Source organism: Euphorbia lathyris, chromosome 5 (assembly GCF_963576675.1).
Source record: "Euphorbia lathyris chromosome 5, ddEupLath1.1, whole genome shotgun sequence".
NCBI lineage: Eukaryota > Viridiplantae > Streptophyta > Magnoliopsida > Malpighiales > Euphorbiaceae > Euphorbia > Euphorbia lathyris.
The window spans coordinates 14,248,605-14,261,387 of NC_088914.1; the positions used below are offsets into that span (position 1 = coordinate 14,248,605).

General features: G+C 34.9%; 1 protein-coding gene across 1 annotated transcript; it reads left to right on the top strand.

The window, feature by feature from the left end:
* Positions 1 to 9,321: 9,321 nt before the first annotated feature.
* On the top strand, positions 9,322 to 12,783 carry LOC136229336 (ultraviolet-B receptor UVR8). The gene is made up of 7 exons (XM_066018050.1): positions 9,322 to 9,648; positions 10,175 to 10,214; positions 10,290 to 10,576; positions 10,681 to 11,030; positions 11,124 to 11,525; positions 11,631 to 12,024; positions 12,181 to 12,783. Exons 3-7 carry the CDS (start codon positions 10,349 to 10,351, stop codon positions 12,421 to 12,423), a joined length of 1,617 nt encoding a protein of 538 aa, XP_065874122.1. The 5' UTR covers positions 9,322 to 9,648; positions 10,175 to 10,214; positions 10,290 to 10,348; the 3' UTR covers positions 12,424 to 12,783.

The following is a 12,783-nucleotide window of genomic DNA, read 5'->3' on the forward strand; positions in this document are numbered from 1 at the left end:
CCTCTAGTATGTTGCCCCGATATTTTTTAGACCAAACGACATTATTTTGTAGTTGTACATGCCTTGATATGTTGTGAAGGTCATTCACTTTGCATCTTTGTGGTCCATTTGGATGCGTGATAACCCATTTTGACATATGTGCAAGAATAAACTTTGTTCTCTACAATCGAATCAACTATATGATCTATGCTTGGTAAATGATACTTATCTTTGGAACGTTCCTTGTTCATATTCATGAACCTACACACATCATGTATGTGTCATTCAAAATTTTTTTACTAACACAACATTGGCCAACCATTTTGGGTATGTTATTTATTTTACGAACCTTACATCGAGCAACTTACTTACTTCTTTGATGAGTTCCTGTCTATTGGGCGCATGATTCCTATTCTTTTAGGATACTAGGATAGCCATAGGATCTAAATTCAACTTATGAGTCATAATATCGGGCCTTATACCCTTGATATATCCTACACACTAAGTGAATACCTCTTGCTCTACTACCAGCACATTCTTGAGCTCCTCTTTGACTTCTTCTTCTTTTTAGATTTTTCACTATTTGCATATCTTTCCTTGGTGCTAAGGTCAGTATATATATCTCGCCCATCGATTGTTACATGAGTTCCTCTGTTTCTTCTTCTTCTTCTTCTATCACCTCTTGTAAGAAGATTGTGTAGGCTTCCCTCTAACTTCCCCTAGATGTGGTTGGACCTCCGTTCATATGGAACTTTAAGGCGAGGTATCTCATTGATATCTTTGTTGGTCCCTAATAATGCGGAATAGTTCTAAAAGGGAGGTGAATAGAACTATTGAATAATTTTACGCCTTCAAAAGTTTTTACTCAAGTCAATATAGCATAGAGGGTAATTTCAGTATCAGATGTAATTTCATTCTACTGAGCTATTCAACAATTCAGTCTGCTGAGATTGCTTCAGCTTCTGATAATTCCCAACTCATAGGATGACTCTTTATCAGAGGTTCTGAAGAACGTAAAGCAAGTGATATGTAAAATATGCATAGTTTCAAGAACATTCAGAGTGTTGATATGTGAGATAAAGTTCTAAGTATATATAATTCAGTAGAAGTAAAAGGCAATAGCAGAGAAAGAAATACTCAACAGATTTATACTAGTTCGGCCTCTTGCCTACGTTCAGTCCTCAAGATACCTTCTTTTGAGCTTTAATCCACTAACGATCTCTTTCAGAAGTAGAGAACAACCTTTTACAAAAAAAATCCTAAGTTTGAATGAAGTACATTCGCTCAACACTCATGCTAATTCACACTTTGCTACTTATATAACCAAAGTAACAAACAACTACTGAATACAATCGAAAGATTATAGATTTTCACATAGAAAATGAGTTGAACTAATCTCTCTCTCAAATGACTACACAAATATGAAATTTGATTGTGTTTAGTAATTTGCTCGATTTTTTACTTTTCAGAGTATATCTCGTGTATAGCTTTTTGCGCTTAAAATCTTTTCTCTGGTTCGAATTTGTTCTTGAGCTTTTTTTATATAGGCAGAAATTCAACTAGCCATTTGAATCAAGAAGATGTCCGTTGAGAAGTTTGGTCTTCTATTCTTCTTTGGGATTATGATCTTTCTGGCGAATTGCCATAACTGGAAACTAATTGTTGACTTAGAGGACCAAAAGCTTCGTCCAATGATATTCTCAAGAATTCCGGGCAGGCTGAAGTGTTTCTTCTGAATGCGGATTTGGGCTTCTGGTTTGTTGGGCTTTACTGGTCCTTTATAAACTACTTCTCATTTTTCTACGATTTAGTAGTTTTTTAAACTACCGCACATTTCTCTCCGATTCAATCCATGAGTTCAAAAAAGATGAAAGATACAAGGATTAGTACTTATATCTCTTAGAGAGAGAGAGAGAGAGAGAGAGAGATCAAATGGAAAAGAGGTATAAATAGATTGCGTGAGAGATGAGTTTGACCATAATATAACTCTCTCACCCCCTCAAGGAGAAAATTTAAGGAGATGAAATTTTCTATTAATCATGTAAACTGTTTCATGTGAAATGATCTTTGATTAAAAGTTAGAACGCTTTTCGAATTAATTATCGATTGAGATTATTTTGTGTGTTTTGATTTGATCAGATGATTATGTTATTTAGACCATCAACTAATTTTTTTTTTAATTTTTCTTAATTTAGGCATTAAAGGCATTTGTCCATTGAGATGGAAAAAATTGCAGCAAATGCTTGAGCCATGTGATGTAATTAAGAATTTTAAATGGTTCAAATTTATATCTTTAGGTCAGATCATACATTTTAATTTTAACCGATTCAATATTATTAATTTGATTTTTTAAGTCTAACTTCAGTTTTGACACATGACATCTTTATAGTTACTATAATTTATAATTTGATGGTTAATTTCGATGATGTTAAAAATAAAAATGATATTTTTTTGGCAAAATATTATATACCTTTTATATAGCTTAATTTATACTACCATCAATAATTATATATCTTAATCATTATATTTATTTTTAAATAAACTATATATATATATATATATATATATATATATATATATATATCAAAAGTTTGATTTAAAATTGATATAATCAACATTTAATCTACTAATATTATGTTGGATTTATGTAATGAGTTTAGAAGTCACGTTCAATTTTATTATTTATGGTGATAATTGTAATCAATCATTATTTTATTAATTAAAACAATAAATAAAAATACAAGAAAACATTATAATAGTAATATTAAATGTTTAAGTTAGGAAGCCAATCTTAACACAACTTAAAAATTTATGTCAATTTTGTTTAATCGTGTTGTTGGATCGTATACATAATTGTCCCCTCTATACGAGGATAAGGTTGTTAATTTCTAACTCTATTGATGGAGATAACTCATTCAATATAATTATTATTTTTGTTATTATTATATCATATATAATTATATGTGAAATATATAGATGACTTAACACGATTTTAATTAGCACTCCAATTGAGAGTTTTTTTTTTAACTATTTCTCTATTTTTTTTCTTAATTATGGTGAGACACTAATTTTTATTTAACTCATAATGCTATTCTTTTACTATTTATTATTATTATTATAAAATAAAACATATAGAGGTGGCAATTATATATACAACCCACCAACATGATTAAACAAAACATATTTGGATTGAAAACAAAATTTATACAAATTTTTAAGTTGGGTTAAGATTAGTTTCCTAACTCGGATATTTAATATTATAATAATGTTTTCTCATATTTTTACGTATTGTCTCAATCAATAAAAATAATAAAGCTACGATTATCATCAGAAATAATAAAATTAAACGTTACCTTTTAAACACATTACATAAATTTGACATAATATTAACAGATTAAATGTTTATTGAATCGATCTTAATCAAACTTTTAAATAATCAAAGTTAAATTGTCAATAATAAAAATGACATATTTAGAAATATGATTATATTGTCTATTTTCTAGTGTTACCAACCCTAATTCGTTTGATTCATTTCATTTGACACTATCCAATAATTCCATTGTTACCAATCCCAATTTTGATTATGGTAAAATCATATGATAAGACAAGAAAGGAATTATAATACAAAAATGAATCTCTTCTTTAAACCACCCAACAACACGATTTATTGGATTATTGTTTTATTAAAAAACATATCTAGATTGAAAACAAAATTGACACAAATTTTTAAGTTTGGTTAAGATTAGTTTCCTAATTTGAATATTTAATTTTATTATAATGTTTTCTTCTGTTTTTACTTATTGTCTTAATCAATAAAGATAATACAATTATAAAAAAAAAGATAATACAATTATGATTATCACCAGAATTAATAAAATTAAACCTAACTTACGTAAATCCAACATAATATTAACATATTAAATATTTATTAAGTCGATTTTAAATCAAACTTTTGAATTCAAAGTTAAATTGTTATTAATAAAACTGATATATTTAGAAATATTATTATATCGTCTATACTTTTTTAGTGTTACCAACCCCAATTCATTTGATTCATTTCATTTGATGCTAATCCGACAATTTCACTGTTACCAACTCTGACTCTGATTATGGTAAAAACCACATGATAAGGTAAGAAAGAAACCATGGTATAAAAATGCATCTCTGCTAAAAACCACCCAACAACACGATATGAAATCGACACAATTTATTAGGTTAGTGTTTTATTAAACAAAACATAGTTGGATTGAAAACAAAATTCGTGTTAGCAACTATGACACACCAGATTATTTCCCTTTTTTGTTATGCTGTTGACAGCATGTAACAACTTGTAACAACTTTTAGTTTCCTTACTTTCTGTATAAATAGCTCCTCAATGAGTCATTCTCTATAATCTTTTCAGTTACACTAGTTGAAATCAATAAGATTCATTCCACATTTCCACATGGTATCAGAGCTTCACTAAATCTATTGAGAATCGATTGTTACAATGTAGCAAAGAAGACGAGCAAATGAAATCAACACTGGAGATCCGTTTGCAGAGGAAGTCGAGATGACGAATGATAATGTGAATCCTTTCGGGATCCAGACAACTCCATCTTTTTCCTCCACAGAGAATCCAAGTCTTGTGATCATCAATATTCAACTTACCAGCACAAACTACTTGTCATGGAGTAGTGCTATGATTCGAGTATTAACTGCCAAAGAAATGCTTAGATTCATCCTCGATGATGAAGAAATACTGCCTGCAGGAACTCCAGCATTTCGAAAATGGAAGAAATACGACTGCCTTATCTCTTCTTGGATCGTCAATACAGTCTCAAAGGAAGATCGATTATTACAATTTCTTATGGGCTTAAACGATCAATATGATCATATTAGAGGCCAGATTTTGTTAATGGATCCTTTACCAGATATTAGTAAAGCTTTTTCTATGATACTCAGAATTGAGAAGCAAAATGAAGTTTCATGTGATCAAAATGTTGAGATTGCCAGTTTTAGCAAGGCTCCACCATTGAAGAAATTTGACAACAAAGATAAGTCTAAGGTTAAAAAGGACAATGAAGATTAATTTTGTGATCATTGCAACTATTCTGGACACACTAAAGCTACTTGTTTCAAGCTCATAGGTTATCCGGAGTGGTGGAAAGATCCAAAGGGCAAAAACAAAAGAGCTTCAAGAAAATGAGCTAGAGCAAATGCAGTTTCCACAGGATATAATCCTAGTGAAAATATTGATTCTGATGATGACTTCAATCCTCGAGATATGAAGAAAATGGTGCATGAAATGTATGAAATGATAAAAGGGAAGAATATTGCCTCTAGCAGTTTAGAATCCCCTTTACATGACTTGAACACTTTTGCAGGTTTTTCTGGTTTTTCAGGAAATGTGAAATTGATCACAGATTTTGAAGCTTCTTCTACAAATTACTGGATTGTGGATAGTGGAGCAACCACACATATATGTTCAAGTGCAAACTGGATTACTGAACTAACCCCTTTGTCACAATGTTAGTCAGTTTCACTTCCTGCTAGTTCTTCTCAGATTGTGAAACACACAGGCACAGTACATTGCATCCTCATTTGACACTTACAAATGTCTTGTACTTACCTGGTTTCAAGTACAATTTGTTATCTGTAGGTCAATTACTCAAACAAACTAGGATTGAGATATCCTTTTCTACAAATTTCTGCTATTTGCATCTCATTTCTTCTCACCAGTTGATAGCTGTAGCCTGGTTGATGGATGGTCTGTACTTACTTGACAGGTCCTCATTTTCTCCTTCTGTACTTGCAAGAGTTCAGAAATGCAACCTAACCACCAATAATCCCACTACCACAGCATATATTTGGCATCTCAGGCTGGGCCATGCCTCCTTTGATGCTCTCAGTCACATAGAGCCTATTGACATTGTTTGTAGCTCAGCAGATTGTAAAACCTGCCCCATTGCCAAGATGCACATATTTTCTTTTCACCACAGTGAGATTAAGACTGCATGCATCTTCCAATTGTTATATGTAGATGTCTAGGGCCCTTATCAGGTGCCTTCTCATACTGGTGCTCGTTTTTTTCTCACTTTGCTGGATGATTACAGCAGGGTTACTTGGATTGTTTTATTGAAACCCAAAACTGAGGTGTTCAAAGCCCTTGAAACTTTCTTCAAAATTGCAGCTACACAGTTTCAAACACCAGTGCAGAAGTTGAGGAGTGACAATGGTGGTGAATTTGTTAATAAGACTTGTGCAGAACTTTTCAGGGCCAATGGCATTTTACACCAAACCACATGTTCTTATACCCCCACAGCAAAATGGCATAATGGAGAGAAAACATAGGCACTTATTGGAAATCACTCGAGCTCTTATGTTTCATGCTGCATTACCTGTTACTTTTTGGGGAGAGGCTGTGTTGCTAGCTGCTTCTATTATTAATGTCTTACCAAGCCGCATTCTACACTGGGAAACACCACATCACAAATTTTATGGTACGAATGATTACAGTATCTATCACGTTTTTGGTTGCTTGTGTTATTATAAAGTTTTGCCTATGGTAGATAAGTTAGCACTAAAAGCTTTCAAAGGAATTTTCCTTGGTTTTACCCTAGGAAAGAAGGGCTATAAGATCTATGATCTTAATTCCAAACAGATTATCACCTCTCGAGATGTCATTTTTCATGAACATATTTTTCCTTTCAAAAAACTTTATCTGCACAATCTATAGAACCTATAGACCCTGTCATTTCTCCTCAATCTATAGAACCTATAGACCATGTCATTTCTCCTCCTTATTCAGACTCAACCCCTGTCATTTCTCTTGATGACCAGTTCTCTACACCCATACTTCCTGACACAGTTTCTACTTCTCTTACTCCGGTTCAAGAACCACCTCACAGATCCACTAGAGTAAGCAAAGCTCCTTCTTGGTTCAAAGATTTTGCACTTCATAGTGCTTCCCCTTTTCCTCTAACCACTTTCTCTCCATCTCATAAGGCTTTTGTTCTGCAACTTACAAAACAGAAAAAACCGAAAAATTATCAAGAAGCTGCCTCTAATCCTACTTGGGTGCAGGCTATGAATGAAGAACTAGAAGCCATTGAACAAAATAACACATGGCTTTTAACCACTTTACCACCAGGAAAGAAGCCATTACCCTCTAAGTGGGTTTTCAGGATCAAATACAAGCAGAATGGTGATGTTGATAGATATAAGGCTAGGCTTGTGGCTAAAGGGTTTACTCTGATATACGACATTGACTTTCATGAATCTTTTAGTCCTGTTGCCAGAACTGTGACTGTTAGATTGTATTTGTGTATTGCAGCTTGTAGGAATTGGGAGATACATCAAATAGATGTTAACAACTCCTATATTCACAGCACAATTGATGAAGAAATCTATTTGCTACCTCCTCAAGGATATACAAAAGCTTCTCCTGGCATGGTTTGTAAACTTGTCAAGAGCCTTTATGGCCTTAAACAGGCCGGCAGAGCTTGGCACAAAGAAATTTCTTCAAAATTGTTGTTGTATGGTTTCCATAGATCTGTCAATAATCATTGCCTTTTTATCAAAGCTAGCGAAGATGTTTTCCTGGCTCTTATCATCTACGTTGATGATATTCTAATTACTGGCAATCATCCTTCTAGCATTACAGCAGTAAAAGAGTATTTGCATGATCTCTTCACCATAAAAGAACTTGGCCAAGTCAAGTATTTTTTAAGCATCGAAATAGCCAGATCTTCTGAAGGTCTCCTTTTATCTCAGGTTAAATACATTGTTGATATGCTCAAAGATACAAGCCTTAGTGAATCCACCCAGCATCTAGCCCTTTGCCATCTGGTGTCATTCTTACTGATCCAGGCACTTTGCTTTTTGAACCTGACAAGTACAGAAAACTGGTTGGCAAACTTCTCTATTTGGGGTTCTCCAGGCCTGATGTAGCCTACTCTATCCAACAATTAAGTCAATTAATGACCTCTCCTTGTGAGCATCATTTCAATGCAGGCTTACATGTTTTGCGATACTTGAAGGGAACTTTAGACTATGGTCTACTCTATTCATCCGATGCTTTCAATAATCTTTTAGCCTTTTGTGACTCTGAATGGGGCGGTTGTCAGAAAACTCGCAGATCACTCACAGGATACTGTATTTCCTATGGCTCCTCCATGATTTCCTGGAAGACTAAAAAGCAATATATTACAAGCAAATCTTCAGCAGAAGCTGAATATCGCAACATTGCTGCCACATGTTGTGAATTGAAATGGCTCTCAAATCTTCTAACGGACTTCCTGGTTGATTTGCAGTTTCCTATCACACTCTCATGTGATAGTCAGTCATCTATCGCCATTGCTCGCAATCCCTTATTCCATGACAAAGTCAAGCATGTGGAGATTGATTGCCCATTTGCTAGACAATGTGTAGAGGAAGGTTTTATTGATCTTACTCATGTCTCTACTCATGAACAACTCGCGGACATTTTTACAAAACCACTCAGTCACAATCACATGCTTCCTGTTCTGTCCAAGATGGCTCTTGTGCAACTCTTCTAAGCTCCATCTTGAGAGAGGGTGGGGGGCTGTTAACAACTATGCCACACCAAATTATTTCCCTTTTCTGTTATGCTATTGACAGCCTGTAACAACTTTTAGTTTCCTTACTTTCTGTATAAATAGCTCCTCAATGAGTCATTCTCTGTAATCTTTTCAGTTACACTAGTTGAAATCAATAAGATTCATTCCACATTTCCACAATTCGCACAAATTTTTAAATTGGGTTGAGATTAATTTTCTATCTCGAAAGTAATTTGAATATTAACATTATTATAATATTTTCTCATATTTTACTTATCTCTTAAATTAATAAAGATACTAAAATTATAACTATGATCACATATAATAAAATTGAACGTGACTTATAAACAAATTATACAAATCCAACATAATATTAAGAGATTAAATGTTTACTAAATCCACTTCAACTCAAACTTTTGAATAAACCGAGTTAAAATGTTAATAAAAAAAATGACATATATTTAAAAATATTATTATATCGTATCTATTTTTTAATGTTACCTATCCGAGTTACGTTTGATTCATTTCATTTAACACTAATCCAGTTTGATTCATTTCATTTGACACTAATCCGGGACACTAATCCGGTTTGATTCACTTCATTTGACACTAATTCGATAATCGGATGATTACCAACCCCAATCCTATTATGGTAAAACCATATGATAAGGTAAGAAAGTAACTATAGTTAACGTACAAAAATGCATTTGTGTAAATGTGCTTCTCTTTGCAATTTTGCGTCCTTCATCGTCTTGGAGACACCTCATCCCTTCATATAACCTCTAGATATAAAGGAATGAGAGACACCTCTCTCTCTCTCTCTCTTCTCTCTCTCTTTCTCATTCACTCTTTCGAAAGAAAAAATAAAAATTCCAATCGTTTTATCTTTTCATCTCCTATAATTCTCTTCTAAATTGCCCAAATTTGCAACCTGTTCCTGTTTCTTTTACTGGTTTTAGATAACGGAGCTTCCTTTTGATCACACAACTCACTCTCTGTTCTCCAATTTGATCCAGATTTTGTGTTTTTCACCTGAGAAACCGTGAAATTCTCTTCAATTATTGGCAGATGCAGATGGGTTTTGTGCAATCATGGCCTTTTATGATGTGTAATCTTCGTATCTTAATTGTTTTTATCACGATCTATGACGATCATAATGTGCAGATGAGATTATAAAGTTGTTAAACCATATTTTTTTTGTAATTCCTTTTCCTCTTTTTGTTATTCTCCTTTTGGGTTAGAATTTAGATTCTCTTTATCAACTGTAATTCGTAACCATTGATTCTGATTTTATGATCTGGGTATGATACAATTATAAATTTATGGGTATAGAGTGTTAATTAATCACAATCCCCTGTTTTTATGTTTCTGATTTTGCTTGTGTGGCGTGGGTCTCTTTTGATCGGGTCAATTTTATGTTGTGTGTTGTAATGAGTTTACGTGAACAGAAGTTTGGAAGGAATTCCTTGCTTTCTGTGGAATATCCTTCCATCTAAGAATAGTATTATTCTTTTCAAAGTTTTCTATTCAATTGTTCTTTTTCCCCTATGAGTTTGATCAAGTATTGCCCTTAATTTACAAGTTCTTTAATCTGAATTTTCATTAATTGTAGTTTCAACTTGTTTTATCTGTAGGTTTGAGAGCTGAAGCTTGCTGAATAGCTCCCAATTGAAGGTAGACAGCATTGTAAATGATTGTAGAGTTGGATTGCAACATAGGGGAAACTAATGTATGTGTTGATTTTAACAGCAATTTGAATAACTTTCATTGGCCAAGTTTGGGCACTGCAATAATTTTGAGCAGTGCCCATGGATGCCACAACAAGTGGAACCTCAAGTATACAATACCATAACTTAACTGACCAGTCCATCAATGCCATTGTTGCTGCTCCCCCTGTGTCAACATTTCAACGAAATCAACGCCATTGTTTTGGCGAATCCACTCCTGGCGAGTTTCCCTTGGCTGCTAATCCATCCATTGTTCTTCATGTCTTAACTGCTTGTAATTTGGATCCTCAAGATCTTGCAAAACTAGAGGCATGTATTCTTCTGCTATGTACTGCAATTGTTTAGCTATTTTTTTCTTGCTAGAATCGATAATGCTGCTGATTTGATTTGTATTGTAATGTGGGTTATGGCAGGCAACATGTTCCTTCTTTAGGCAGCCTGCAAACTTTGCTCCGGATTATGAATTGTCCATTTCGGAGCTCGCAGCTCTTGATATGTGTGAAAAGAGAGCTATATTTAAGCCAATGACACCTGAGGAGCGGCTAGATTTGAAGCAAAGATGTGGGGGCTCTTGGAAGCTTGTCCTCAGGTTCTTGCTGGCTGGAGAAGCTTGTTGCAGGAGGGAGAAATCCCAAGCAATAGCAGGACCTGGCCATAGTATTGCTGTGACATCAAAGGGATCAGTGTACTCCTTCGGCTCGAATAGTTCGGGACAACTTGGTCATGGCACCACTGAAGAGGAATGGCGACCTCGACAAATCAGGTTGCGAATTCTGTGATCATTACTTAGACCGGATATTGTGAATGCAGGGATTGGAAAAGCGAAGGGTGATAATGGAACTTGACTATGTTGCAGATCTCTGCAAGGCATTCGAATTATCCAAGCAGCTGCGGGGCCTGGCAGGACAATGCTCATTAGTGATGCCGGACAAGTTTATGCCTTTGGAAGGGACTCGTTCGGAGAAGCTGAGTATGCACTTCAGGGAGCCAAAATGGTTTCAACTCCACAGCTGGTTGAATCTTTGAAAAACATTTATGTGGTTCAAGCTGCAATTGGGAATTTCTTCACAGCCGTCTTATCCAGAGAAGGCCGTGTTTACACATTTTCTTGGGGCAGTGATAGCAAACTTGGTCACCAAACCGAACCAACTGATGTAGAACCCCATCCTTTGTTGGGGGCACTTGAGAATATACCGGTGGTGCAAATTGCAGCCGGATACTGTTACCTTCTTGCTCTGGCTTGTCAACCGAGCGGCATGTGAGTTTCGTTATCTGTTTGTATGCCTATACATGAATGTGATAGTGTGGTGTTAACAATGGATGATGTTGCTAAACTATGTGATGTTCGTTTAATGTGTATCAGGTCGGTATACTCTGTTGGATGTGGATTGGGTGGGAAGCTGGGGCACGGGTCAAGAACCGATGAGAAGTATCCTCGACTGATAGAACAATTTCGGGTCTTAAACCTTCAACCTATGGTAGTTGCAGCTGGTGCCTGGCATGCTGCTGTGGTAGGGCAGGATGGTCGGGTTTGCACATGGGGTTGGGGACGTTATGGGTGCTTAGGTCATGGGAACGAAGACTGTGAGTCGGTTCCTAAGGTGGTTGAAGCATTGAGCAATGTCAAAGCTATTCATGTTGCTACTGGGGATTACACAACATTTGTGGTATCCAATGATGGCGATGTATACTCATTCGGTTGTGGCGAATCTGCTAGTCTCGGACATAATGCTGCTGCTGTTGATGATGATGGACAGGTACAAATGGTTCCGTAGAATGCAATTTAATATGTTTTCTGAATTCATAATTTCCTTTACCATGAGATTTCCGCCCTTCGTTGATATATCGAAATAATCTCGCGCATTAGTAAATACTGTCATTCTATAGTCTAAATTCGATGTTTCTTCTTATAGGGAAATGTGCATACCAATGTGTTGAGCCCGGAACTCGTAACATCACTGAAGGAAGTGAATGAAAGAGTTGTGCAGATCAGCCTGACGAATTCCATATACTGGAATGCTCACACATTCGCTCTAACTGAATCCGGGAAATTGTATGCATTTGGTGCTGGAGATAAGGGGCAGCTGGGAATAGAACTAGTCAACAACCAAACCGAAAGAGGGAACCCAGAACGCGTCGACATTGATCTAAACTAGCTGCTAAAAAAACGGTTTCCTTTTCAATTCGTTGCCCTTAAATTGCACCCCTTTTAACTTAAATCAGCATCAGCATTAGCATTACAGTTTGCATTTGGTGTTGTCTAGATTTCCATGTACATAGAAGAACAGAAAAAATTTGTGAAGATTTTAATTTAAGCTTTTAGGTAGTAAGGTTCAAGCTCTAATATCAATATATATATATGTATACATAGTATATATATATGGTTGGAGCTTTGGGGTCAAAGTTGTTAATAGTTGATACATTTGTTAATTGTTAAGGTTCATCAATAACTTAATTATGCTGATTTGGATTCCTAATTCAAATCTTATAATATATCAATTAGGCTTTCTAACTCA

Bases quoted from the DNA above. Each gene is read 5' to 3' on its own strand.
- LOC136229336 (XM_066018050.1), top strand. From the start codon at position 10,349: ATGGATGCCACAACAAGTGGAACCTCAAGTATACAATACCATAACTTA. The intron at 11,031-11,123 runs GTTGCGAATTCT...ACTATGTTGCAG, and splicing joins TGGCGACCTCGACAAATCAG to ATCTCTGCAAGGCATTCGAA. The intron at 11,526-11,630 runs GTGAGTTTCGTT...AATGTGTATCAG, and splicing joins GCTTGTCAACCGAGCGGCAT to GTCGGTATACTCTGTTGGAT.